This window comes from Carassius gibelio, chromosome A4 (genome assembly GCF_023724105.1).
Source record: "Carassius gibelio isolate Cgi1373 ecotype wild population from Czech Republic chromosome A4, carGib1.2-hapl.c, whole genome shotgun sequence".
Taxonomy (NCBI): Eukaryota; Metazoa; Chordata; class Actinopteri; order Cypriniformes; family Cyprinidae; genus Carassius; species Carassius gibelio.
In genome coordinates this window covers 9,691,375-9,717,180 of record NC_068374.1, presented here as the reverse complement: position 1 = coordinate 9,717,180, position 25,806 = coordinate 9,691,375, and the positions used below count along the sequence as shown (strand labels likewise).

Genomic DNA, 25,806 nt, shown 5'->3' with positions numbered 1-25,806 from the left:
ATAATCATGCTGTCTAATCAGCATCTTGATATGCCACACCTCTGAGGTGGATGGATTGTTTTGGGCAAAGGAGAAGTGCTCACTAACACAGATTTGTGAACAATATTTGAGAGAAATAGGCCTTTTGTGTACATAGAAAAAGTCTTAGATCTTTGAGTTCAGTTCATGAAAAATGGGGGCAAAAACAAAAGTGTTGCACACACCCTACTACATGTACAGCGTTAAGCTAACCAAGACTTGTCATTTTCACTTTTATATTGTTGCTCTTATGTAAGTTTTGACTGCTTTTATTGTCGAAATTTGTAAGTCACTTTGGATAAGAGCGTCTGCTAAATGACAATTTAAATATGAAGGAAAAAAACTTTTGCTGTATCTTTGGCATATAAAATTTTAGATATAGGAGTCAATGTTCAATAAATGTTCTATAAAAACCTTATTACACAAACATTATCTACTGAAACAGGTATGAGGAATGAAGAGACAGGGAGTCCGAGGTGGAGATGAAGAGTCTTTTATTAATGTTGTTTACTAGCCAAGCGTCAGAGAAGTGGCAAATTGGCCCAGAACACAGAAATCACATCTACATAAATCTTCGTCTCTCCCTGCTCAAGCATTGGCACATATCCCAGTTCCCGATTGCACCATGTACTTGTTTATCAGTTCTTAACAGAAACATGGAGGTAGTTCAGCCTTGCATATAAAACTATGATTATGTTACGTGGTATAAGAAGAATTTTACATGTTAAGGGAAACAAACATAAATTAAACAAAATGCAAGCACAATACAAGCAGAGGAAATCAGATTATGCAACAAACTATTGTGTATAATGTACAATTGTTTCTACAATCGAGGTTGTAAGTGCAACAGATGTTGATAAAATCACAGATACACATCGTCACTCACACACACTCACACACACTGATCTTAATGTCTATATGAGGATTTATTACAAATTTATTCTGACATGTTATTTCCGTGACCTTATTCAGCTACAGTATTAATGTCATGAAGAGAATCTATAACATCTTACTGTCACTGATTTATCATGCAGCTCAAAGCATTATGGGTAGAATCTCTCGTCAGTCTCTGATTCATCCACACAGTTTCACTGATGATCCAGGATAAACTCTAAACCCAGGATAGAGCGGCTGAGTGAATGTGGTCTGGACTGTGTGGATGAGGCTCATAGTGTTTTCAGAGACGCTGTAGAAGGACAGAGTTCCTGCTCTGGGATCTACAAACACTCCTATTCTCCTGCTGATGGGCTCTATAGGGACATTAGTCCCTATATTATTGTGTAGAAATGAACATGTGAAGGAAGAGAAGATCAAACTCCAAGACTGATCATTTAATCCAAACACACACTCTTTACTCCGTCCCTTCCTGCTGATGCTCTTATATGACACTGATATTAACACACCATTATCTCCACTCCACTCAGTCTCCCAGTAACAGCGTCCACACACACTCTCTCTACACAACACCTGACACACATCATCAAATCTGTCTGGATGATCAGGATACGGCTGTTCTTCCTCAGTGTAAGTAACCACTCTGTTGCTCTCAGACAGAGAGAGGTTTTTATTAACTATGTTTGGATCCAGAGTGAACTGATGGGAATCTAATGGGGGGGAAACACATAAGAATCAGGATTTATGAGTATGTCTGATCTTTTTATGGGGTGGGGCTTGTTTTTTTGTGACTTACACTGTAGGAAGTCATTCCTGGTCTTGGGAACAATATTGGTAAATGTGACTGTGGAAATCAACAGACAAATGATCCTGCATTCATTCCGAAGACATTTATAATATGATGTTCTACCATGATATTAAATGATGGTGGATTCATTTCTAAGAGCATATGAATCTCTGGTTCTTTACCTCTGTCTGAGATCCTTATGATGTCCTCTTTGCAGAAATCCTTCAGTTTGTCTAGCAGCTGATGGACAATTTCTCGCAGGACATCGAAAGAGAAGAGAGAAATGAAGGGGTTGTCTTTCATGTCTGTGGATTCAGGAAGTTCTGAGGGAGACTGGAAAATCGACAGTAAACAAACAAAAGCTAATCACATACGCAGTTCAGCCAATGACCTTCACTACTGTCAGATTTGTTTGACTCTGAATAATCTTTAGTGATACACCTCTATCAAGCAGTTTCACAGCAGCAGCTAAATTATTTTCATATCATATTAGACCAATAATTCTAGTATTTTACACTTACATTATATGTAAAATAGTTTGGATGATATAAGATTTAATAAGAATATAAATGTCCATTTAAAGGCACAGGTATACTTCTGTTTTCATGTTCAGTGCACTGTTGTGTCTGCACAGCTTTCAGTTGATTTGTGGATAGGTGCTAGTGGATTTTTTCACCTCATGGCTGCACTGTTGTACACACTTGGGTGCATGGATGTTAGCGGACACTCCTAATAATAAAAATTGCATACCACTGCATAGTTTGTAAATTATAAAACAATAGACAGAATCTTAGACATCGTATAAGTGATTTAAGCACTCCTCTGACTAGCTATATTATTAATCAAGAATCCTATATTAATCTCCCTAGTTGGTGGATTTTCGAGCCCATTAAGGAATTGGACAGGAAATATTGTTTATGGCAGAACACAATTTGCGCCGAAAAGGACGTAAAACATGACCAATTAACAACACTCCCGAAGCTAATGATCCTGACACGTTATCCAATATGGCCGAAGAGGTGGAAGGCGAAATATCTTTACAGACTCTGTGGAAGGAGATCAAAACCAGTAAAGAGGAAATTAGCAAACAAATGGACAGGATGACCAATGATATTCAGGCTAAATTGACCCGCATCGAAACCTCTATGTCAACTTCAACTTTAACAAATGGTCGAGGTTGAAACTAGAGTAAGCGCCACAGAAGATGACCTCAGAGATACTCGTTCGACAGTTACTCGCTTGGAGAAGGACGTCATCTACCTTAAAGATCAAGGGCAAAACCTGGATAACAGAAGTAGGAGATTGAATATTCGGATTGTAAACTTGCCTGAAAAATCAGAGGGAAGCGATATGGTTTCGTTTCTGTAACGCATCATCCCAGAGATCCTTGGCGTCGAGAACTTTCCTCCAACAATTGAGAGGGCCCACAGAACGGGAAATACTTTGTCGTATAGGGCGACCCCAAGGATAATTGTGGCAAAACTCCTGAACTTCAGAGATCAGCAGAAAATCCTTCAACACGTGTGCGAGAGAAAGGTGGTTTTCTTCGACAACCGGCGCATCCACTTTTTTCCTGATTTCAGCGTGGAGCTCCAGAATGCTGGCAAAGCTTACACGGATGTTGATAGATCGGGAAATTGAATACTCCTTTGTATATCCTTCCAAGCTTCTGATTATGTACATGGGTAAAACAAAGTTTTTCTCCACTTCACTTGAGGTTAAGAACTTTATTGATTCTATTGAGGCCTCTATTACGGATTGAGAACTGATAAGAGAGTCAACTCCAAGGCTTTCACACAAAGGATATCCTGTGAGTTAAGACTATAATGTTTTCATGAAAGACTGTAAACTTATTTTTTTAATATACGTGACCAAAGGTTATAACAATAAATATTTTCTATTGTTGCCAGATTACAATTTAGCCACTGATGAAAGTTCCTCTAATGTACATTATACTAGTAATACTATTTGAATTGTTCCGCTAGTTCGCAATATAGTCTAATACTTGATTTATTAGCTTCACCATTTGTTCAATGTCCGCACCTAATTACAATGTTAATAGAACATATGACTATCTGACCAATATAATTTCATTTTGTTTTTCTTTATTTAGTTCTAAAATAGGGAGTTTTATCTTGCCATGTAGGATACTAGCTATTTGTATAAGGCTATGGCTATTATTATTTCTGTAGTGGAGATTTTTCAGTTATTTTTAAGATCATGATAACTGGCTAAGATAACTTGTGTATCATGGAATGTCAGGGGTATAAATAATCCGGTAAAAAGAAAGAAAATACTCTCATATTTGAAAAGGGTTAACACGGATATAGCTTTTATTCAGGAGACCCATCTTACAGATCAGGAACATAGAAAACTCAAGAGAGAATGGGTTGGTCAGGTCTATTACTCATTTTCTTCCAGTGGTCGAAGGGTAGCAATATTAATCCACAAAAAAATACAATTTAACAATCAGTTCATACAGTAAGTAGACAGCCTAAAGGCCCTTTTTACCGCCGCGGGTACCGCCGCGTCTGTAAAGTTCATTTGCAGCTTTTGACCGCTGAGTGGTGCTTTAACCACAAGTTATCAAACAAACGCATCACAGCACGTTTTTCGCAAATAGACGTCAGTTTCGCCTCGCTGATGTGTTACATTTGACGGCTTCAGTCAAGGAAAATGCAAGAAAAGCACTATAATTAAAATATTTAATATATTTAATATGCAATATTCACAGATGAAAGTTTGGTACTTATGAAGTTATGTGGATTTCTTAGAACGAATTCAAGCAGGATAAATGTCAAGCCTGTGCCTGAGCCTGTGCTTATATTTTCTCTAAGCTACATGGTATTAAACCATATTTTAGATTTGACACATTTAAAAGGTGTGCAGTAATATTTATATTATATGAATTATGTGTTATATTATTCAAAAGAAATCGTGGTTTACTTTGCATCTGAGCATTAAAAGTGGTATCCTATTTTAGGGGGGTAGGCTACATGGATTAATATGCAATGTCAATATTTTCATACATTATGACTATATTTTAATTTATATTTTAAAATTCCTTTAATAGAACAACATGCATTTTTGTTATTCATTACCTGTCCTTTATTTGGACAGATAATTTCTTGGGAAAAAGACATTTGTCTGTAAACTGATTAAGAAATTGTTACATGTTTAAACGTGAAGCGCTGTATAATTTAGTTCACATTAATTATGCCTAATTAGCCTAAAACAAGAAACGAATAAATTAAACCTTCATGATTTAGCTAAATCTTTGAAACTCTAAAGAATGGACGGATTAATAAACCATCCTCACTATTAAACTCAAGTTCTCTCATTATAATCAACAAATTGCACACAATGTAAAAAAGAGCTTCATTAAATGACAACATAAGTGATTTTAAAGGGAGCCTTCTTTACTTGCTTTTAGTGCTGGGCGATAGCATATGGCCTAAAAAGAAAATCAGATTTATGATTTAAATCGATTTTAAAATCAATATTCAGATGACAAAGAAATTTTTCAAAAAAAAAAAAAAAAAGTTTTAATATAGTTATAAACTTATAACTGAGACAAGATGATAACAGTAGGTAAGGTTACTCAAGATGATAAAAAAACTGTAATGTTATTACCTTAATGCTGGAAAGAACTTTTTTTTATTTTATTATTATTTTTTATTATATATTACTTTTTATTATTATTTATTTTTTGTGAATACTAGCTCATCAGCTGTGCAAATTTTGTTTGTGAGGAAAATAAGAGTACATTTTTGTCAGTTATTTTATCTAAACAGATCTATTAATTTCTTCAAGATTTCATAATCAAATAGCCTACTGATAATGTAGTAGCACTGTAAGATCACATTTGTTTGAATGCATTATTGCTAAAGCGATTGCGTGTGAATGTGCTTTTTTCTGTTTAAATCATGCTTTAACCCCGAAAATAATCAGTAAAAGAAACAGACAAACTCACATAGCCTTTAACATCCCGCTCGACTATTGCAGTCATTATAACCTGATCAAGCCATAGGTAATATGTTTAACATGAATTCTTGCTGAATATGCAGTTATATTACGGGCTGTTGGCATGAATTGTACTCGTGATGGAGGCTCCAGTCAGAATCACACTGCTCCGCTCATCCTTTGCTCGGCAGCGTCTCTCTGTCAGACTCGCAGGGGAGGGTTGAGCCACTCCGGGAGAACTACGGGAGAACTGAGTGGTGCGTCTGTGGATGCTAAAAAGAAAACCGATTTTCATTCAAACAAACCGATGTAAATTAACCAAAGTTAATTCATAAAATTGATTTATCACCCAGCCCTACTTGCTTTCATGTTCTTTAAAAAAAATGCAGCTGTATTTAAATGCAGGTGTGTAAAATATGTGCAAGATTTGCACTGCACGTGTGATGGTAGATGTGCAGCTTTTATTATTATTTTATCTTCATTACAAATCTTTTTTGGTTTCATTTTGGATAATTGCATGTAAAAATAATTTACGTTCTAATGCAAAATGTGAATTAATATTCATATGCAAGTATTTGTGCAAAAATTATTAATTCACATTAATGACAGGGCGCATTAATATTCAACATTCAACAATTTGTGAATGTTGCATTTCTCTGTCAGAGAGAGCCAGCACTGTGAATTTCATCTTGCAGCCGACAAGAAAACATTTGTTTATTAATAAATAATGAATTGTCAAATTTTTCACAATTATTAGGCTACTTCTGCATGTACTTTGTGGCGAACTTAATGCATGTGCTTGAGCGTGGAATATATTAAGATTTGATTATGTAAATTTAATATAAACCTCTGATTAGTTGAATATAACAAACGAACGACTAGAACTAGAAAAATCTTACGTGGGGACAGACCATTTTTTAGTCTATAACCAAAACAACAGTCCTATATAAACCGGTCCAGCAAGTGAAAGCCTCATAAGACACTGTCCATATGAAAGAGCAATTCACACCTTTATCTCGACCCCACAAGCCATGAATAACTATCCAAAACCCAACCCCCTCCAGCTGAACAGAATTCGGTCTGTGTTTTGGCTCCGAGTAATGGCGTGTTACTCGGCTGAAACATGCCTGCACTCAGCAGTATTACTCTTTTCTCGCAGCCCATATTATTATTTTCACAAGACCATAATGATAATAACAAATCATCAATTAATAATTAATCATTATTTTACGAAAATCGTTATTTGTGATCGTGGATGTTTGCGGAAGGCTTTAAGACCAAGCGGAATCCTCTGTTCCCGCCTCACAGCGCGTGGGACTCGCACTCAGTGATGCAGCTTCACTGTCTGCAGTTTGACTTGATCAGATTGAGGCGAATACAACTTATTGATCATGAGCCCAACATTGAGCTAATGCTGTTAAATAGAGAGAGAGAGAGAGAACCAGTCTAGGGCTATTCTTAAACTTGGAGCTCATTATGTTAAAAGTACAAATCCAAACACCAGAAGTGCATTTTATGAATAATGAAATGATATGAAAAGTATGCATTTTATTTATTCACATGCAGTATGGCTGTTGGTATTTAGCAGTTTAAACCTATTTTCAAACTTGAATTCAAATACTATTCAACTAACTTTAAAATCTCAAGGAGTTTATAAATGAAAAAGGATAAAATTTCACAGTGCATGGTAAATAGCCTAAATGAACTTGTGTTAATAATATAATTAGAACTAACAATATAATTTGATTTTTTTTACATGAAAAACTCCTGTATGAAATGGGACAGCAACTTTTATATCAAACATTTTTAAATCGTCCACAGCTGAGCATTTCGGGAGGCGGATCTGCTCCAGAGCGCGTGAAGTGAATGCGATGAATGAAGTCACTTTCAGATACAATGAAAACAAACAAACAAAAAAAAATAGCCTAGATTAGGCCCATGCAGGTTCTGCTCTGAAGTATAGAATACTTATAATTACTGTTAACCCAGAGTAACAAATTTTAACGGATTAATCGCCTTTTTTCATTTGCTGCATGTTTTCTTTATTTCTTTATTTATTTTGAAACATGCTAAAAAATTAATTACGTTTGTGAGAGAAAAAAAAAATATGAGTCGTGTATAGGTTTCATTTTAACGGATTAATCACCTATTTTCGTTTGCTGCATTTTTTTTTATATATAATTAATGTATAAATTGCATTTTATTACATTTAGAAATAATAACGGCTGGCCTAATAATGTTATCATGTACAAACAGGATATATTTAGTTCCCTTCACTTTACAACAAATCCTTTAAATTTAACAAATATATCAGAACAAAACAAGAATTACAAATATAGAATTCTAATGGATAAATATAATTGCAGTATATAATAATATAGGCTTAGATATAAACAAACAAAATAATAATAATAATTTAAAGCTAACCATAAGGTAAGGTTGGGCTTTCTCATTCTCTCACTCTGTCATGATTCTGCCCTCGTGTCCTTGATTTTCCTCTAGTCTTGAGGCAGGATCATGACAGGCCCGTGTTTTGTGTGCAAGCACATGGCCTTGTCTTTGGGCCATGTGCTTGTGTTGTCTCGTTTCCTTGCCCCGCCCCCTTGTTATCCTAGTTTAGTCATTATTGCTTTACCTGTCACCTGTTATGTCTTCATTAGTCTCCCTATTTCTATCCCCTTGTGTTCACTGTCTAGTGCGGTACATTGTTACATCTTGACTTAATGATGTGAGACCTGTTGATTGTTTTTCCTGTTGTGTGAATACCAGATCGAAGAATCTCTTGTTTTATTGTTTGTTCCCAGTCATAGTTTTGTTAAGTTATTTGCCTTTTCCCCCAGTCGTTGTTTTCCCCCTCGTGGGTTTTGTTTTCCCTTTTTGTCACAAATAAACCCTGTGTAGTGCATTCTGTCTGCGCCTGAGTTCATCCTCGCACCCTCCAGGTGACAGAATGAACCGCCCAACAAGGAACTCAGCAGACAGGATGCCCTCCGAACATCAGCGACAATTGGAGTTCCGTAGGCAATGCTGGTTGTCATCCCCCACTGACAAGAGGAGTGTCACCCTCCCAGTCTCGTCCCAGGGTGAGTGGATCCTGCAGAACTATGCCCGGCTATGGGAGAGTTTCTCCCAGGAGGAGCCGCAGGTTTCCCCCTCGAGACCCCCACCTTCTGCCAAGCTGCCAGTGATCTCTGAGGGTCGTCTCCTGGCCGTTGCAACACTGGGGGATCAGGCTCATCCCTCCCCGAATCCTGAGGTACCTCCCACACCAATCAGTCTTCGCAAGAAGCGAGGGAGACGGCTCTCGTGGGAATCTGCCTCGGAGTCCTCTGCATCAGAGTCAATCCTGCTTGAGACTGAACTTCCCCAACCAGTCACAGACCCGGCTATTGTCTCTGCACCACGACCAAGGAGAAGGAGGAGGAAGAGGGGTTCTTTCGGTCCTCCGTCCCTGTCTCCCCCTGAGTCCGCAATGCCCCTCCAACCCGCCGCAGCAGTGAGCACTGTCCCCGAGCCAGCAGCAGTGAGCGCTGTCCCCGAGCCAGCAGCAGTGAGCGCTGTCCCCGAGCCAGCAGCAGTGAGCTCCTTTCCAGAGCCAGTTTCTGTCCATGCCGGTGCAGAGATGAGTGTGGATTCGGATGGAGGCTCTGATTCCGGGTCTGTTGATGCGAGCCCCGGACCATTTCCCACTTCACAGTTGCCTGCTGCACCCCGTCACGGTCCAACCCTGCACTGTTTCTCCCAGGATCACTTCCCACTCTACACCACCCAGACCTGCCCGGACCCCTCGTCGTCAGCCTTCGTCCCGTTTACCTACTGTACTCTGATACTGCTGGTAGATATGTAACTGTTGAATGTGAGTTGAATTGGGAACATTTAACCTTGGTAAATGTCTATGGTCCAAACCATGATGATCCCGTCTTTTTTAGCAAATTACTATTACAGTTAGCTACTATTGAGGGGCATTTTTGGTGATGATTTTAATCTAGTTTTAGACCTTTCCATGGATAGATCATCAAAAAACCCTGTTAAATCAAAAGCAGCAACCATTCTGATTCAAGGGATGAATGATTTGGGGTTGTATGATGTATGGTGCAATCTCTATCCAGACCAAGTTGACTACTCATTTTATTAAAATGTATATAATGTCTACTCAAGAATAGATTTCTTCTTAGCTTCTCAGTCATTAGCCGGCATCCATCTCTGATCACAACCCCGTCAAGCTTACATGGGAACCAACAATGGCATTACCTTACTCCAAAAATTTAGATTTAAAATGTATACGCTGAAAGACCCAGATTTTATCAAATTCATGACTACTCATATTCAGATATTTCTTGAAGTAAATACTAATTCAGCCTTACATTCAACTATATGGGAGGCACTTAAAGCTTTCATGTGAGGACATATTCTCTCATATGGGGCTTATAAACAAAAATAAAAGAGTGATGCTTTAAATGATTTAGAAAAAGAAATAAGATGATTGGAATTAAAACATTCTGTGACCAATAATGATAAATCTTTATCACAACTTAATAAGAAACGGGTCTTATATAATAATTTGTGCACTCAGAAGGCAGAATCTATTATGCAAGAACAAAATATCATTATTACGAATTTGGAAATAAGACTAGCAGATTACTAGCTTGGCAAATTAAAAAAGAAGAATCAGAGCGATATATTCACTCAGTATTATTAGATAATGGTAGATACATAAAAGATCCTAGAGAAATTTATATTTTATTCAAGGATTATTATGAAACTTTATATAAAACTGACCATAGTCAAGGAAATGCTGATGCTAAGAAATTTATAAAGAAAATACAACTACCAAAAATTTATGATGAAGATAACAACCTATTGAACTCTGATATAACTGAGAATGAAGTACTAAAAGCTATTAATGCTTTAGGAAATAACAAGGCTCCTGGACCAGATGGTTTCCCAATCAAATATTTTAAGTCGTTCTCAAATATATTATTAACTCCCTTAACAAACATGATTAAAGAATCACTTGAGAGAGGCTCACTTCCACACTCCCTTGAATTTGCCACAATAACTTTACTCCCTAAGCAAGTGAAAGACAGGCAAAAATTTGGGTCTATAGACTGCTAAGTCTACTCAATGTTGACTATAAAGTGCTAACTAAATTGCTTCCCCTAAGACTAGAAACTGTTATACCCAAATTAATACATCCAGATCAGACTGAATTTGTTAAGAATAGACAAGGCTCTGATAATATCAGAAGACTATTACATATTATCAATATTGCACAAAAGCAGAAATTATCAATGTTTATTCTGTCTATCTACGCTGAAAAGGCTTTTGACAGAATCGAGCCCACTTTTCTTTTTGCTACGCTAGAAGCCATGAGCTTCGGGTCTAAATTTATTGATCATTTAAAAACTATCTTTAATTCACCTAAAGCACAGATATGTACCAATGGCATTATATCAGACATCTTTACACTACCTAGAGGCTGTAGACAAGGATGCCCTATATCGCCATTATTATTTGCGCTGGCTGTTGAACCTCTCGCTATTTATGGAATTACATTTAGTTAAATAATAATGAACATAACTTTATAAATCTGAAAGTAACTTTTTCAGAAACTATCAAACATATGCCATACGATTTTGCCAGACTTCTCAGTACATATGAAAAACATTATATTTGGGTATTATGACCCCACAAACGAAAATATCAGTTTTGCTATTAATTTAAAAATTTTCCTAAACAAATTTCACATTCACAAATGCAGTTTCTCCAACTGTAAACCTGTCTTCTCTGTTTTTCTAAAATAAATGGAAAACTATTTGAATGTAATCTCAGTATCTAATAAGAAAGGACCTTGATCATGTGTGATTTTGTTTAGATTTTGTCATTTTAGTTCTATTTTATTTTATTTTTTATGGTTGATATTATGTGATGTATGTTTATACTTTTGTTTCGTATGTTTTTGTTCTCTGTATTATTAAAAAAAGAAAAAGAAAAAAAAAGCTCTTGCGGTGATTTGTATGCAACTGTCATGCCCTGTATTACTAAACATGTAAATAATATTTGACCCTCGATCGTCTCAGTCTGTAAAGATGAGCTCTCAGTAGAGACACGGAGCGGCATCATCCCCCTCCTCCTCTTGTTCTTCAAGGCAGCTTGAAGTAAGCTTGTGTTACTGAAGTAACCAATAACATCGATACAAGTTTTTCATGTTAGTGTGCAACAGTTGTAGCGGGTAATTATTGTCATTCAGTAACACAAGCTTACTTCAAGCTGCCTTGAAGGACAAGAGCTCATCTTTACAGACTGAGACGATCGAAGGTCAAATATTATTTACATATTTAGTAATACAAATCACCGCGAGAGCTTTCCAATATGCACGCCACTCTCTGGCGCCACTGACTGAGTGACGTCTGTACTTGCCGGTCAGAGAGCACCTGTCCATCAAAAGCTCACTATCCAATCAGAGTATATCACTATTAACCCCGCCCCCACGAGAAGTTTGTGTCAAAACTCCAAACGAAAAACTGCGAAGCAAAAGCGTAATCTGTGGCAATGAATTCAGAATCCATGATCAGCGAAAATAAATCTTTGAAAAACATTTACAAAAATGAAGCATATTTGAAGAGCCTGTTACATTTGTGCAACTGTGTTAATTTTTTTCATTTTCATTGTTTTTTTTCTTTTGTAATGGCATATTTTTGATAGTTTCTGAAAAAGTTGCATTCAGTTTTAATAAAGTTTCCTTCATTTTTATTGAAGCAAATGTAATTCCATAGCTATTGCGATAAGATCCAATAGTGTAATAAAGGGTATTAAAATTGGAACCAATGAACACAAATTATCCCTATATGCTGATGATTTGTTAATATACCTGACCAATCCACAATTCTCTATTCCCCCTTTACTACATGTATTTAAGGAATACAGTGACATATCTGTTTATAAATTAAATTAGAACAAGAGTGAAGCTTTCCCTATTAATATAAGAGATTAGTTAAAATATATAGTAAAACCATTGACACTGTGTGCTAATGGGTTTAAATATTAAGGTATTCATATTGATCTAACCCATGATGACATATTTAAAAAAAAAAATGTCCACACTTATGGAGAGAGTGAAAAATTACATGCAAAAATTGAAAGATTTCAATGAGTTTGATGTTATAAAAATGAACATTCTACCTAAATTTCTATATAAATTTCAATGTCTCCCCTTGAACATTCCCAAATCTAACTTTAAGGAACTAAATAGAGTGATTTCTGGATTTCTGTGGAAAGGCAAAATCCCTAGAGTAAAAAAAACTCCAGGCACCATATAAGAAAGGTGGTCTGAATCTTCCCAATTTCAGACATTATTATTTAACTTCACAGTTTCAGCCTATATGGATCTGGTTACATCCTGACAAAGTTGATAGTAGCTGGACAGGAATAGAACAGTGGTAGATGAGCTCTATTCCCCTAAAAGTTATTCCTTTTCTGGGGTCAAAAAGTGGTTTATCTACTTTTACTAAAAATCCATTAATACGGCATACATTTTCTGCATGGTTAGAATCGCATAAGTTATGCTGTTCTAGCATTGATTATCTTAGATATTTACCAATTTGGTAAAACCCATTATACCTCAAGGCATGGTTGATAATTCTTTAAAAGCATTGGTGAATAATGGTATAAAGACATTGAAGGACTTGTATGACAATGATTCTTTAATGAGCTTTGAATTACTATCCAAGACATACAAAATTCCAAAACACAGCTTCTTTAAATACCGTAAAACTTCAAAAAAGTCCCAAATAGATGCCTGTCTCTTTTAAACGGCTGGTGTGACGACAGGTTTGGGTAAATAAAGGCCGGTCTCAAATAGAGGCCTGGTCTGTTTTTTTAGTAGTGGGTTGTATTTGATCTTCTCAAACCCGTCAGATCGTCGGTTCTATGTTTTGATTAGATTTCACGTGACAGACACAACAACAGTTCATGAACAACTCACTATGGCAACATAATAAAGAGGTTAACGAACTTTCTTTTAGTCTTCAGTTTTTCTTAATTCTCTCAATACCTATATGGAGGGAATTTGACATTTTAAGCTGACAGTTTTCAAATTTGCTGAACAAAATTCAGGAGAAGCAGCGACATTTCTCATTTGATACAAAGAGAGCTGGATACGGAGCGGCTGAAAAACTCCTTAAGGTATGCTTGCGCACGCGCGTGTGTGTTCGAGGGAGAAAGAGGAGGTAATATATTTCATTAACTTCGGGGTGTTAACCTTAGGTATGTGGCCTGACAGTAGCTTCTGATGGAAGTGAGGATCACCTTATCCATTGTTTCAAAGAGGGAGAGCCGTGCGTATCTGGGCGAGAGCTGTGTTTAGTGCAAGCAAGGCAGGCAGAGTTAGCAGAGGCTGGAGAGGGAGAAGTGGAGGAGAGCGACGTGGAGGAGGAATTCGCCAATGAACTTGTAATTGAGGATCGCAGGGATGATGATAGTGATGAATAGAGTAATTTTCTATCACATGATTGCAGTTGTTTTACAGGGTAGCTTTCATTCTTTCTTGTTGATATGTTTTGGGCAACAAGTTCATATGCTCGATGGATTTTAGCGGTAATATTGTTCTGACCCTTGCTGTCACATCGTGCTGTCACATTATGCTGCCAATAATATAAGACATTTCTTACAATAAATTATTTGTTAGACACATTCATTTAGGGGTAAGTTAACTTGTATTGTTCCTCCCATCGCGGTCACATAGTTTCGTTTTTTATGATTATTATTTTTTTGTAAGCTGCCAATAGCCAAAGACATTTCTTACATTAAATGATTTGTTAAACACATTCAAATTAATTATAAATAAAACGTAATATAATGTGGTAACCTCCTACTGTCATGCTTGAACATCTCAACACTAAATTAAAGGCCTGTCTCTTATAGACGCCTGTCTCAAATACAAGAGGCATTTTTCTGTAGGGTACAGCACAATAACAAATCATTTTAAGCCATTTGACAATGTAAACTTGAAGCAGAGATGGGAAATAGATCTTAACTGTAAATATGACCTGGATGAATGGTAATATGTTATGGAAAGGTGTAAAACATCTGAAGGCAATTTACTTCACACTTTTTGGAATTGTCCTGTATTGAATGACTTTTGGGAATATAAAATTGATAACACTTCAAAGATTATAGGCACCCCTATTAGTAAAAATCCTAGAATTTGGATATTAGGGAATATTGATTTATTAGACTCCTCTCACCATAAAAATAATTTTTCACTATTAGCAGGAACTGCCGGAAAAAAATGTATATTAGTTAACTGGAAGTCGATTCACCCCCCATCCAGACAACAATGGATCAATGAACTCCTTTCATACTGCACCCCTGAGAAAATCATTTTCAATATTAGGAAATCTAAGAGGACTTTTGAGGGCTCCTTTTCTGGGGCTCCTTTTTTGAGCATTAACCTTCTCTTACTGCAAATTGCCTTTTTGTATTTTTTTTGGGGGGTGCTTTGTTTTCTGTTTTGTATAAGTAAAAAGGAAGTTTGTAATATTATGTGTGTGTGTGTGTGTGTGTGTGTATATATATATATATATATATATATATATATAATATATATATATTTATGTAAGTCATGCATTATAAAGGAAAATAAAACAATAAAAAAAGAACTAATACAATAAGAATGAACTATGTATGGCAATTACAGTACATTCTGAGATTGCTAGAAATACAGCACACTCATAGAAACTCAAACAGTTGGTAATCACATATTGATGGCCTTAAATCAGATTGTAATCATACAGATGCACCATATATTTAATAATCACACTCTATTCATATAGACCACATTCACACTGATAGCTGTCTATCACATGGTGATTATCAGCCATAGAGATGGTAATCATGCAGATACAGCCACATTTCCAATAAAAAACACACACACACATATGAAAAATGTTAAAGAAGAAAAAAAGAAAGAATTATTTGTGCAAAATGCCAATTGCTAAGTTACACCTCCATAAGATGACGTGCATCACGAGCCATCATGAGAGAGTGCCAGAATTCAAATATACAATATTCCGCGTATCTTCGACTTTTTTTAGTGCATGGACTAATTCTGCTTGTGACACTGTATGCTACAAAACCATGCTGTTTTTTTACTATCAAGACGCAGTAATTTTTGAGCTTAGGTTATTCCATAATGGATGCAAACAATACTGTCCCCGAAGAAATAAGACATAAACAAAGGAATTATCATCAATTTTACAATGTTATTGCTTGGTTGGACTAAAAAGGCGGCTCACCTCACTCCTGTAGTTTGTCTCATCTTTGTTGCTAATGAGACCCACCACAGTCGTGTCATCTGCAAACTTAATGAAGAGGTTGGAGCTGTGTGATGGTGTGCAGTCATGGGTCAGCAGAGGGAAGAGGAGGGGGCTCAGCACACATCCTTGGGGGGCTCCAGTGTTCAGTGTGATGGTGCTGGATGTGTTGCTGCCGACCCGTACTGCCTGAGGTCTTCCAGTCAGAAAGTCCAACAGCCAGTTGCACAGCGAAGTGTTGAGCCCCAGCTGACTCAGCTTGTAGATGAGCTGTTGAGGGATGATTGTGTTGAATGCTGAACTGAAGTCTATGAACAACATTCTGACATATGAGTACTTTTTGTCCAGATGGGTGAGTGCTGAGTGGACAACAGTGGAGATGGCATCATCGGTCGACCGGTTGGACCTATATGCAAACTAAAAGGGGTCCAAAGGAGGGGGGGAGGGCAGACTTGATGTGGTGCATGACTAGCCATTCAAAGCACTCCATGAGGATGGGGGTAAGTGCAACAGGACGGCAGTCATTGAAGCAGGATGGAGATGGCTTCTTCGGGACAGGGTTGATAGTGGTAGTTTTGAAACATGTGGGAACAACAGTCTGACTCAGTGAGATGTTAAAAATGTCTGTGAAGACATCAGTGAGTTCTGCTGCACAGTCTTTCAGTACACGCCCAGGGATGTTGTCAGGATTGATCCTGCTGAAGGATCTCCTCACACTGTCTGAGGCCAGCGTCATCACCTGGTCGCCGGGAGGAGCCATGAAGGTGTTTAGCTCATTGTCACAGGTCCGTGGTGGGGGCTTGTAGTCTGTAATGGTCTTGATTTGCAACGATAATAGAATCAACATAAGAAAGACTTTCTCCGCCGTCAGTCTTAACAGTACAGTCTTTACGAAACAATTTATAGTTTTCTATGGATAGGAAAAGAATCAGGAATACTAGGAGTTAACCATGATTCTGAGATTGCCATCACATGTGCCTTCGATTGCGCAAGCATGATTTTAAATTAGTCTATTTTAGGTACAAGGCTTATATATTTACGTGACAGATTTTAAAGCCTCTGGTGCTATCAAGTTGATTTAGGTTAATTGGGCTTTTGTAGTGTATTTTCGTCTTCCATGGATCTGAGGAATCACACTATCTCAGGATTTTGTTTCCATAAGAAAGATTTTATTTTCAAGAGAAAATAAAACCGAGAAAGCTCTGCAGAACAGTCTGACGAGTCTGTGTCGGTTCTCTATTTTATACATTGCTTCTGAAGGCGTGCCCATGTTCAATACATGGCTGTGTCTCCAGCTTGCTTTTAGGATGTACAATTTATTTTAAGTGAAACGAGGAGGCCTAATCATATATTTTGTCTTATGTGAAAACAGGACATCCAACTTTACTATATGCTGTATTTTGGTCATGTCTGCACCAAGAAGTTCTGATCATATATTTTGTCATATGTCCAAATAGAGTGTGCAGCTGCACCATATACTATACCCCTGCACTCTCTGCACATTCCATTCTCACGCAGGCCTCTACATACAGTCAAATGCATGATTATAACAGTAGAATAACTTGATACATAAAGCTAGATTCACATTGATTATGCCTGATTAGTTTACATATTGACCAATAAAAATCTTCCACACTTTTTCTTGGATTAAAATATTTTGTGCTTTAATTGCCTTTTGAAACGTCTTTTGCTTCTCCGATAATCAAAACAGAGTTGGAAAAAATGCGGAACAGGAGTCGGAGCTGGAATTCTGAAATAATAGGGTAAATAATTTTGAGTTATAGGTAAGAACATACACGGATGTTGCAATACACCAATATAAAGTTTGATGCAGTTTGCATGTGCATAAAGTCCCCATAAATGCAATATACCTAAACTTATCAAGAAAATATCTGAATCAGGTCCAGGATTAAGCTCAACATTTCCAATAAATATGAGGATAATAATTAAGAGTATTGATGTTTTTAAAACACCTTTAGACTTATTTTCATCAGAGTCTTTTGATTTAACATCAGTTACCCATCCGGTGCAAAATAATACTTTGAGTGAAAAAAAAAAACTTCTGATGAAAATTTGGTCGGCCGGAATGTTTGAGTACAAACCCCCAAACTGTGGAAAACTCTGCCGACGGCTGGGTAGGAGGAAGCCGAATGCACTCATGCAGTGCAACCTGATCGGAAGCAGGGGCAGGGATTCTGACAGCATGCAGGCCAACCATAAAAGCAATAACAGGGTTTCCGCGGGCCATAAATAGTAATAAATTTAACAATAAGAATTTAAGTCATAAAAACGTCCGGATTTTCCATACAAGGTCATAAAAAACATTTAGCCACATCTTAAATTGATATGCTAGTCTATTCATTTGTTCTTCCATCAAAATGCGCTCGCAGCGGCAATGGCATTCATTTGTTTCGCCTGTTGTAGTTCTGTATGAGGAATCTGGGTGGTTCTGAGCTCAAACCTGTCGCTAACAATCGGTATCAAGCATCCAGACACAAGACGCGGAAAAAAGCTGAACTGAGTAGCTGGTTACTCGAGCGCTGTGTTCGGTGCGGAGAGAGAGCCGCGTATCACGGACAGTCCCTCCTGCACATGAATCAACAAATAAGAGCCCAATTCAGTACCACGGTGTTCAGGTGTCCAGGGCTCACGTAGAGAAAGGCGTCTCAAAACGCTTGTATACCGAATTTGCTTCCTTTTGCTCTTGTGCCGACAAATACATACAAAATATGTGAAGATACCCGCCTTGGAAAGTATGCTCGAAAAAACTTTTTTTTTTTTCAGTTATTTGTCAGTTATTAAGTGACCGCGCCTAATTTAGCTACTAACTGCTGTAATGTTAATCCAAGAAAATGAAAGAAAATCACTCACTGCTCTTGACTGCATTACTTTGTAGTTTTAACAATAATTTATGCACAGTCAAACCAAAAATTATAAAGACTCCAGATATAATTTTTTATATACATATTTTACTAGTAGGTACAGGACACATTTATGTAAGTGAGTATAAGCAAACTGTGACATATTATATCCAAAGATTCTTCATACAGTGAACTACTAGTGAAATATATAGATATAAATGTTTTATCTATCTATCTATTAAATATGGACCAAAAATTATTCAGCACCTTATAAAGAACCATGCATTGCTTATCTGTTTTTTTTTCTGAATTGCTAATGCAACCTTTTCACACCACAGTCTGAACAAAATGAAGCATTGGTTGGTAATTGGTCAACAAAGTATTGATAGTTGTGTAAATATTGTCATAATAACAGTTGTCTGTAGTTTTGGTTGATTGTAATCCATTACGTACAATATATCAAAGTTATGACATTATCGAGATTAATTTGTTCTGACAGAGTTTAACTCTAAATTCTTGTCATATTTTATAACCATTTTAGAAGCAATAGCAAATAAACTGTAATAATGTGAGAAATGTTCAAGGTGTCTGAATAAATTTTGGTTTGATTGTATATTAAATTTTTACATTGAAGACTATCCAGTGCTATTTTACATTTAATTATTCGGTTTCTGTACCTCGACACCTACAAACTTGAAAAAAACTTAAACATTGTGTAAATAGCAAAGATAAATAAAAATGACAGAACATACAATTTAAACAATTTCAAACAGGGCCCACTGGTACAACCTTCACCGGGGCCCCGCTGACCCCAGCTACGGCTCTGACTGTGGGTGTTGAATACTGTGACCAAACACCAACAATAATAAAAAAATACTTTTGAAAGGAATTTTGATGACTGAAGTTATTTATCGTAATTCGTGTAGCTCATAAATTCAAATCCTAATAGTCATAAAAAGGCCTTAAAAAGTCTTAAAATTGACTGATTAAACCCTGCAGAAACCCTGAATAAGCACACAGAAAAAAAACAACCGAGATAGTAAGAGATAATCCAGACTTTGGTAAAGTATGCGTTGATGTGCATGAAGATATTAAGGATCTTGGACTAGTCTTTTGTTTGTTTGTTGTCCATATAAAATGGCTGTGGTGGATAGCCACGAGACATAGTTGGAGCCAATAAAATATCCATATCACAGCAATCTTGACAAATTTCAGACCTGCAGATGCCCAAATTGTCCCGTATTTAATGTTTGTTTGCTGTAACAAGTCACAGCCCTTTGCACCTGATGTTTTTGCTGCTGCCATGTTGGTAATCTAACATGTTGGTCAGGTTGGGATGTAACTGCAATGCTCTTCTGACTTCAAATTATTCAGAATGCAGCAGCACATCTGATTTTCAAGTCACACCTCTCTTGATCTCCCTGCACTGGATACCGGTTGCAGCTTGCATCAAGTCAATAATATTTGCTTATATAACAGCCACAGCCTTCTACTTCCACTGACTCTTATGAATCTACATCCCTTCCAGAAACCTGAGATCTGTAAATGAGCAAGGCCTCGTGGTTCCATCACAGAGAGGCACAAAATCACTTTCCAGAACATTTTTGCTCATCGTTCTTGACTGGTGAAATGATCTTCCCAACCGTAATGCTGAATCTCTGACTATTTCAAGTGATGAGAAAAACTCATATCTTTTGTCAACATTTTGACTGCATCCTAATTTAATAAAAAGAACATTCACTTTCATTTTCTTTAATTCACTCCTGTCTAGCTTGTAGTAATCTGATCAATTTCTGACACTTTTAGTTATTGTCACACCCCTGGACTGTCTTTTGGTTTGTTTTCCCTCCCCATGTGCTCCATGACCCAGTTTCTCCCCTGTCTAATTAGTCATTCTGTTCACCTGTGTTCCTCACAATTCCCTTGTTATCTGGTGCATTTAAGCCCCATTCTATGTTTGTTAGGTCTACTAGTTGTGTATGTGTATTCCTTTCCTCCCAAGTGTGGATTTACCTTGTGTTGGATTTAAAAACAACACTGATACAACTACATATGTATACATGTATACATTATTTTATAAATTATGTAAGTATTTTATTGTCTACTAAATACCAAAAATTACAGTTTTGTCTCTCTAACTCAATGTATTTCAATTGCCTGCTATGAACTTCCTGGAACTATTTGAGGTCTACATGAATCACGTGAGGATACAGCATTTGGGACTTTGGTTGACGCAACTCTCTCTTTCTATGGCTCTGGGCAGACTGGCGCTTGTCGCATTTTGGAAAAAAAGGGAGAAAATATGACCTAATAACTGCGAACATCACACATAAAATTGACTTTTCAATACTGACCAGAAACAATACTGATTTCGGCTAAAATTATTATTCTTTTTTTTTAATGCTGTTTATTGCGCGTTGGAACCAAACTGTATTGGTCGACTTTTCATTCCTTCACTGCATAAGATTATTTAGAGTTTAGATCCACCAATGGATTCTAATCAGTGCTGGCCTATAACTGGAAAACATTTTTGAGTCGGAGCAGAGGAAAAGATACATGTCTAGTGTCATTGTAAACAGGCAGATTTATAACTTTGCAGACAATATTATTTTGCAAGTAATTACAAGATTATTCTCGTCTTGGCTGGATCTTTGGTGTAAACTCGCAAATGCCCCCCTTTCAAAAATCTTGTGGCTAACGCCCCCTAGAGAAACACTATTCTAGAAGAAAGAGATCTTTGTTACCTGCAGGAACTGGATGTGATCCTGTGTTTGTGAAAGCTGTTCCAGCTCAGCGCCTCTCCTCCTAAGATCATTGATCTCCTGCTCCAGTCGCTCTAGTTGTCCTTCAGCTTGGCTCACTGCAGTCTTTTCCTGATCTCTGATCCACTGTGTCACCTCAGAGCATCTTCTCTCAATGGAGCGAATGAGCTCAGTAAAGATCCTCTCACTGTCCTCCACTGCTGTCTGTGCAGAGCACTGTTAGACACACCAGATAATCACCCATTGAGCTTCATTGGGACTGAAAGAGAAGAGTCCTAACTTAGACTGAGAAAAACGTCTCTTATTCTCCAAGCTCACCTTTTGAGACTCCACAGCTTTTCTCAGCTGCTGAAGATCTTTCTCTCTCTGCTGGATTCTCTGTTGGAACTCCCTCTGCAACTGGTGCTGGAGGACAAATGAATGATACTACATGTCACATCTCAGCAGGCACATGCAAGGCTTCAACATGGAAATTTGGTTGAAATAAGGTCAGTTGATGTTTTAACATTGAAATTACATGGATACAACGTTTAAAGCTAAACGGTTGAAAAACAGCAGGCACATGACCAACCTTCAATGTTGAAATATGGTTGAAATAATGACTGTTGTTGTTTCAACATTGAAACAACTTTGAAAAATGTTTAGTGCTAAATGGTTGAAAAGGTTTACAAAAACACTTGTAAATCAACATTTTTAAAAAAAAATAAGATCTGTATGTTGAAACAACTTAATGTCTTCAACAGCATACAAAATAAATCTGCTTTTTAAATTATTTATATGAAATTGTTTAAGATCATTATTATTATTATTTAATAGCATTTTACAATATTTTAATAATGATACCTATTCTCAAATCTAAAGTTATATGTTGAATATGATCATCATTAACAACAATAAAACTAAATACACTTCGCTGGGTTATCACGCTGAAACAATTTCTATTGGTTGTTTTACTTTATGGCTTTTATTATGATTTGTTAATCTGGCTGTCATCCAGGAAACTGGACAATGAATCGGTTCGACATTTCTAAATTTGAAAATGACAGTTATAATCGTCTTTCTGTGAGTGAGGCAGCTGATTGTGAGCAGCTGCTCATTGTAACTGCTCAGTCAGTCCCGAATTATTTAATATTTCCATGTTGATTTTTAGTTTTATTTTGAGTGAATTTGAGTCGTGACATGTCAATGGAGAACAAAAACTGTAATGTGATCACAAGAAGGGTCAGATGTGTTCTGCAAGGTCCTGGTAAAACGAGTTAGGAAAATTGCTATCTTCATTATCTTTCCAAAATAGTAAAGTATAACGTCACCAGGGTTTACAAATGGGTAAAGGACATGTAACCTGCAGAAGATGCAGACCTGTGTGTGTATTTTTGTATTGCTTTATCACATATGCTCGGGTTAGATGCTCATCTGATGTTGTTGGGTTGCTGGTAAGTTCAGAGCCGTTGCAATGGGGTAGGCAAGGTAGGCAGCTGGCTAGGGCCCCCAGCTGAAGGGGGCCCCCTATGGCCACACAGTCGTTTAGGTTGTGTATCTGCCCTCGTCAAACATTATCAACCACCGTAAACAAACGACCACAGTGAGACAGCACTATCACTCACCAGTACTCGTCTGTGAGAGGGGCCCCCCAAACTAGAGGGATTCCCCCTATGCAACGACAAACACTATGAGTGCCCTAATCACTGTAATGCTGAAGTGACATCCACCATCGTGCACCCCCCATCAGGTCCCCCACTAGCTGTCAGGGGAAGAGAAACTATTGTTCCCACACCCAGCTTTACGCAAGCATTTAAATTTAAAAATGTCACAATGAAGCGTTCATACCCTTCAGGATTTTCCAAAAGACAGAGAAAGAAAGAAGAATAGGAAAAAACACCAAAGACAAAGTGGTAAGTAAACCATTATTATCTCCAAATACAACTGTCTGACATGTTTTCACATCTCTGCGAATATCTCTGTGAAAAAGTTCAACTAATAGTCATACACAACTTTGTGCTGTTTGCAGAATTTAAGCTCACACATTAGACAACTTCTCGACTCTTCACTGTTGTAGCTACAGCATTTGAAAACGTCCTTTGAGCTAGATCCTCTTGATGCATGAGCCCAGATTACGATCGCATGAGATTTTTTGCCATGTATAAAGCTTTGAAACTGATAAAGTCTTACATCAGATCATCCATGAGCCAAGAAAGACTGAGAGGACTGGCACTTATATCAATAGAGCGCAACATAAGGAGGTCATTGAACATGGAAGATTTGGTAAACCTTAATTTTGATTGGTTATTCTTTGACAAAAAATCCTTGTTCTACAATGTTGTTAAAATAGTTTGTGTTATACTCCATTTTAATACCTTTCTTTTAATTCAACATAAATTGTATAGTATACCAACTCTAATTGCAGGCTCTAATTGAACGTACAGTTATGTATTTACCCATGGTGAAAGATACGACGGTAAAACAACATTGCGTTAATAATGTTGATTCACTTTGCAAAATCAACACCTAATTCAATGTTAATCCAACATCTACAGAATGACCATAATTCACCCATGATAAAGGTAAGTCGGTGAAACAACGTCACAATATCTGCGTTGATCCAATTTGCAAAAATCGAAAGGTAAATTCAACCTTGCTCCCTGACATTGTTTCAACGTTGAATCAAAGTTGAAATGCCAGCTGGGATAAAACTACTGTCTGTGAACAGTCAAGTTTTTTTATTATGTCATAAATTCTGATTTACATACCTCTAAATGATCATTAATCTAAACAGAACAGAAGCCGAAGTGAAGCTCTAATTGACAGTAATTGTCTGTTTGATGGAAGTATATATTGTGTCAAACAATGAGTGAATAGTTCATTACATTATCTTATGATGCTTAATCAATTGCCTGTTTCACAAAAGAATGTGATGTGTTAATAAATGTTTATTGTGCATTTTGACCAAAAGTTGACTTGCAGCTACTCTACGTTTCTACTGACGTGCAGTGTGAATACTGTAACCTGTTAATATGGGTGCAAATATAAATAGATATTAAATGGATCCAAGTATCAGCAATATTTAATCAGTGCCTAGTTTAAATACCTGTTTCTCTATCCTCTGTTCCGCAGCTGATACTGTGTCGTGGTTTTTATGTTCATCCACACACAGCACACATATGCATTTCTGGTCAGTACGACAGAAAAGCTCAAGGAGCTTCTCATGTTTCAGACAGATCATCTCTTGCAGTCGTCCAGTGGCATCAGTCACTCTGTGTCCCTTTCCTTTAAACAAATTTTCATGTGGTTCAAGGTGATTCTGACAGTAAGAGATCCGACACACCAGACAGGACTTGACAGCTTTGTATTTTCTTCCAGTGCAGGCGTCACACTGCACATCTCCAGCTCCAGCATCACAGTCAGCAGGAAGTTTAGTCTCCTTCAGTTTTTCCACCACTTCAGCCAAAATGGTGTATTTACCTAAAACAGGTCCTGGACTGAAGGTCTTTGTACACTGAGGGCAGCTGTAGGCTTTCTTCTGATCCTCTTGATCCCAGTGGCCTGTAATACAGCTCTTACAGAAATGGTGTCCACAGGGAAGAGCCACTGGATCATTCAGGATTAGTTCAAGATCCTTCATACACAATGGACATCTAGACTCATTCTGATCCACTGAAATTCTAGCTTCTGCCATTTTACTGCATGAATACAGAGAATCAGACACACAACAGCTCAAATACAATTCAGTTTCTCTTTCTGTGAACTGATGAGTTGAAATAGTTTCTTGGATTTGTGTTCGTGTGACGTGTGCAAAACAGGTTTGTCTCGAAGTCTGTATAGCAGGTTCAACTTTCCTGCTCCTGTAGAGCCAGATTCCTTTTGAGTTTAGTTTCAACACATTTGGCTGTTATTAACAGAGACACACATGTTCAAGTGTCGAGCAAGTCTCAAGTCACAGTACCAACAAATTAAGCAAGTCAAGTCAAGTCAAGTCAGCTGCTCAACTCAAGGAATTCATGTTGAGTCCTGCTCAGGATCAAGTCAAGTCACAGTATCAGACATTAAATAACATATTTTTGCCACCCAACCTTATTAATGAAAAACTAAAAAAAACTTTCTTACACATTTTAAATTATATTTATATGAATATAGGCAAATTACTACTTTGTATACCAATAAGTCTGCAAGTAAAAAATATTGCTAAAAATACAAGTTAAAAATATGTATCT

The 25,806-nt window shown here is 37.1% G+C and overlaps 1 protein-coding gene across 1 annotated transcript; it reads right to left on the bottom strand.

Moving 5' to 3' along the window:
- Positions 1-991: 991 nt before the first annotated feature.
- Positions 992-25,271, bottom strand: LOC127969261 (tripartite motif-containing protein 16-like). The gene is made up of 6 exons (XM_052571112.1): positions 24,684-25,271; positions 21,917-22,003; positions 21,581-21,814; positions 1,882-2,032; positions 1,709-1,756; positions 992-1,622 (listed from the first exon to the last, which is right to left on the bottom strand). The coding sequence occupies exons 1-6, from the start codon at positions 25,269-25,271 to the stop codon at positions 1,093-1,095; spliced, it is 1,638 nt and encodes a 545-aa protein (XP_052427072.1). The 3' UTR covers positions 992-1,092.
- Positions 25,272-25,806: the final 535 nt, after the last annotated feature.